The sequence below is a fragment of the Urtica dioica genome, chromosome 10, assembly GCF_054948205.1.
Source record: "Urtica dioica subsp. dioica isolate 48M chromosome 10, U.dioica_male_clone48M_v1_H2, whole genome shotgun sequence".
Lineage (NCBI taxonomy): Eukaryota > Viridiplantae > Streptophyta > Magnoliopsida > Rosales > Urticaceae > Urtica > Urtica dioica.
In genome coordinates, this window is record NC_142765.1 from 10,227,523 (window position 1) to 10,231,743 (window position 4,221).

The following is a 4,221-nucleotide window of genomic DNA, read 5'->3' on the forward strand; positions in this document are numbered from 1 at the left end:
TAAGCTCCGAGACCCGATACCCCAATAGCACAGCGACGGATCGTCTACAATGTAGGAATGAAGGTGGATCGAATGACGCCACGGACGGATGCGAATGGCCGTCTGATGAGTCGGTCTCGAACTCCTACACGCACCGCTTTGTAAGAAAAGTGAATTGTTCTAAACGAACCAAAGAGAGAATGAAAATCCTCACAGAAAAGTGTTTAACTCGAAATCAAATTGTATCTCCATGGGCCCCATAACCTAATAAGCCCTTAATTTCTAGAGTTTACAAAGGTCAAATTCGTAGCTCCATGGGCCCCATAACCTAATAAGCCCATTTAGCCTTATTTAAGTACTAATAAACATAAAAACAAAGGACCAGCCCAATACAAACACATATGGGCATTTTAAATAACATGTCTTGGCCCAAATAACACAAACTGAAATAGAAAAGTAGGAATAGTCCGACTAATTCAATTCAGCCCAAATAACATTCTTCATTGGTGTTTCTTGGCTTCCTTGAATTCTCTCCTTTGCGAGCTTGTCCCCTTCTTCATCTTGGAGCTTGATGATCAGATTGTTAAGCTCCTCCTTGAATCTCCTCGCTCGAGCTCTCGTCACGGGTCCTTCCGGCACTTGGTATTTTGCTTGCGGCTCCTTTTGGGGCATGTCCTCATCATTCCCCTCGTCTTGAAAAGGATTTGCCCTCAAAATCATGATCTGCATCAAAAGGAGATAAGTCAGTCACATTGAATGTAGCACTAACATTATACTCACCTGGAAGATCCAATTTGTAGGCATTATCGTTGATCCTGTGAATAACTTGGAATGATCCATCGCCACGCGGCTGTAGTTTGGACTTGCGTTGCTCCGGAAAACGCTCCTTGCGCATATGTAACCAGACCCAATCACCGGGTTCGAAAATCACTCTCTTGCGGCCCTTGTTAACTTGCTGCGCATCCTGCTCCGTTCTTCGCTCAATGTTGAGTCGTGCCCTTTCGTGAAGCTGCTTAACAAGCTTTGCTTTCTGTTCACCATCTAAATTCACATGCTCAGACATAGGAATAGGAGATAAATCCAACGGCGTTAGTGGGTTAAAACCATAGACAATCTCAAAGGGTGAGAACTTAGTAGATGAATTAATAGCGCGGTTATAAGCAAACTCAACATGTGGTAAACAATCTTCCCAAGTTTTGATATTCTTCTTAATTATTGCCCTCAACAAAGTCGACAAGGTCCTATTAACTACTTCGGTCTGACCATCAGTTTGGGGGTGACAAGTAGTCGAAAACAACAACCTAGTACCCAACTTAGCCCATAAGGTCTTCCAAAAGTAACTTAAGAACTTGGTATCCCTATCTGAGACAATCTCCCTAGGCATGCCATGCAACCTAACAATCTCTCGAAAGAACAAATCAGCAACATTAGAAGCATCATCGGTTTTGTGACAAGGGATAAAATGTGCCCTCTTTGAAAACCTATCAACCACAACAAAAACAGAATCACGACCTCTCCTAGTCCTTGGCAAGCCTAACACAAAATTCATAGATATATCTACCCAAGGTGAGCTGGGAATAGGCAAAGGTGTATACATACCATGTGATTGAACTTTCGACTTAGCTTTCCTACATGTGACACAATTACCACAGATCCTCTCAACATCACGCTTCATGCGAGGCCAATAAAAATGCTCTTGGATCACTCCTAGAGTTTTAGCTATCCCAAAATGTCCCATAAGGCCCCCACCATGAGCTTCCCTAACTAACAACTCCCGAAGAGAACAACTAGGCACACAAAGTCTACCAAACCTGAACAAAAACCCATCATGCCTAAAGTAATCTCCCGACGCCATCTTCTCACACTTCGTAAATATCTCACTAAACTCTCGGTCTTCTGGATACAACTCTTTGATATGTTCAAAACCAAGCAGTTTAGCATCTAAAGTGGAAAGTAAAACATACCTTCGAGAAAGGGCATCGGCTACCACATTCTCCTTACCTTGTTTGTACTTGATGACATATGGAAACGGCTCGATAAACTCCATCCATTGAGCATCCCGTTTGTTGAGCTTTTGTTGTCCCTTCAAGTACTTGAGTGACTCATGGTCGGTCTGGACCACGAACTCTCTTGGAAAAAGGTAGTGCTGCAAGTCTCTAAAGCTCGAATCAATGCGTACATCTCCTTGTCGTAAGTCGGGTAATTAAGGGTGGCCCCACTCGATTTTTCGCTAAAATACGCAATTGGTCGTCGATCTTGCATGAGAACTGCTCCGATTCCCACGCCGGACGCATCACACTCAACCTCGAACGGTTTATCGAAGTTAGGTAATGCTAGACAAGGAGGGTTGACTAATTTTCCTTCGATTGCGGTGAACGCCTCCTCTTGTGCTTGCCCCCATGCAAACGCCACATGTTTCTTCATCACCTCCGTGAGCAGGGCAGCGATCGTGCTAAAATCTCTGACAAAGCGCCTATAAAAGCTCGCTAAGCCATGAAAACTCCGTACTTGTGCTGCATTGGTCGGTGTCGGCCACTCTTGAATAGCTTTCACCTTTCCCTCATCTACCTGCACTCCTTTAGAACTTACAACAAAACCCAAGAAAACAACGTGATCGGTGCAAAAGGTGCACTTGTCAAGGTTAGCAAATAACTGTTCACGTTTGCGTACAATAAAAACCTCACGCAAGTGTAAGACATGATCATCCAGGGTCTTGCTATAAATCAAAATATCATCAAAGTATACCACCACAAATTTACCAATGAACGAACGCAAATCATGATTCATAAGTCGCATAAATGTGCTAGGTGCATTAGTCAAACCAAAAGGCATCACTAACCATTCATACAACCCAAGTTTAGTTTTAAAAGCGGTTTTCCATTCATCCCCCTCTTTCATTCTAATTTGGCGGTACCCACTCTTTAAGTAAATCTTAGAGAAAACACACGCACCATGTAATTCGTCTAGCATATCATCCAATCTAGGAATGGGAAATCGATACCTGACCGTGATGTTGTTGATGGCTCGGCAATCCACGCACATCCTTCTTTGGAACCAATAGAACTGGTATGGCGCAAGGGCTCATGCTCTCTCTAATGTACCCCTTTGACAAAAGTTCCTCGACTTGGCGTTGCAACTCCTTCGTTTCCTCAGGGTTTGTTCGGTAGGCCGGTCTGTTTGGAAGCGAGGCTCCGGGTACAAGGTCAATCTGGTGCTCAATCCCCCGAATCGGTGGTAGTCCCGTTGGCATGTCTCGAACAACAACGTCCTTGAATTCATGCAGAAGAGAAAAAATGGCAGTAGGTAGAACCTCGCCATGTTGGTTAGTGAATAAGGAAGCCTCCTTGTACACAAGTAAAATCATCGGCTGTTTGGCAAAGAAGGCTTTCCTCATATCACTATTTCCCGCAAAGAAGTTGCTTTCTTTTCTCTCAACGATTTTGTTTTTCATGACCCCATCTTTTCTTTCATTCCCCACTTCTCTCTCTGGTTTTCTCTCTGGGTCTCTCTCTTTTTTTCTCTCTGTTTTTACCTCATCCCTTGGTTCCTTTCCCTTCTCTAGTGCCCTAAACCTTTCTCTCTCTTGTTGCATCTTCAGTTGAGCTTCATGAACTTGCTTTGGAGTAAGGGGCGCGAGGGTGATGGTACGATTCTTGTGCCTGAGGGAGTACTTGTTGGTGTAGCCGTCATGAGTCACTCTCCGATCGAATCGCCACAGCCGCCCCAAAAGTATATGCCCCGCGTCCATTGGTGCCACGTCACAGAGCACCGAGTCCTCATAGCTGCCAATCCGGAAACTGATAACGACTTGTTTGTAGACACGTACCTCTTCACCATCATTAAACCACTGAAGCTTGTAAGGACGAGGGTGATTTGTCGTTGGAAGTCCAAGCTTCTTCACTACAGCAACGCTGGCTATGTTCGTACAACTACCTCCATCGACGATAACACTGAACACCTTCTCACCAATATGGCACCTGTTGTGAAAGATGTTTTCACGCTGTTCCTCATCATCTCGTACAACCTGTGCGTTCATAGTTCATTGAGAGACCAACACGAGCTATGCTGGTGCCTCAATTTCCTCGTCTGACTCTTCTCCGGTACAACCTTGATCTTCCTCTTCATCGTCGGTAACCATCTCTCCGGTCGGAAGAATCGTCACGATCCTCTTATTCGGGCATTGATTTGCGAAGTGACCAACTCTCTGGCACTTGAAGCACTTGATATCACGATTTCTCTGAA

The 4,221-nt window shown here is 44.6% G+C and overlaps 1 protein-coding gene across 1 annotated transcript; it reads right to left on the reverse strand.

Annotated features, from left to right (window-relative positions):
• Nucleotides 1–1,598: 1,598 nt before the first annotated feature.
• LOC149383398 (uncharacterized) lies at nt 1,599–4,015 on the reverse strand. The gene is made up of 4 exons (XM_089627776.1): nt 3,512–4,015; nt 3,081–3,247; nt 2,488–2,563; nt 1,599–1,607 (listed from the first exon to the last, which is right to left on the reverse strand). Exons 1-4 carry the CDS (start codon nt 4,013–4,015, stop codon nt 1,599–1,601), a joined length of 756 nt encoding a protein of 251 aa, XP_089483902.1.
• Nucleotides 4,016–4,221: the final 206 nt, after the last annotated feature.

Excerpts from the sequence above, each read along its gene's own strand:
- LOC149383398 (XM_089627776.1), bottom strand. The coding sequence starts at position 4,015 with ATGAACGCACAGGTTGTACGAGATGATGAGGAACAGCGTGAAAACATC. Across the intron at positions 3,248-3,511 it reads GAAAGGAACCAAGGGATGAG|GACGTTGTTGTTCGAGACAT; the intron begins GTAAAAACAGAG and ends CATGAATTCAAG. Across the intron at positions 2,564-3,080 it reads GAGGAACTTTTGTCAAAGGG|TTCTAAAGGAGTGCAGGTAG; the intron begins GTACATTAGAGA and ends TTTTGTTGTAAG.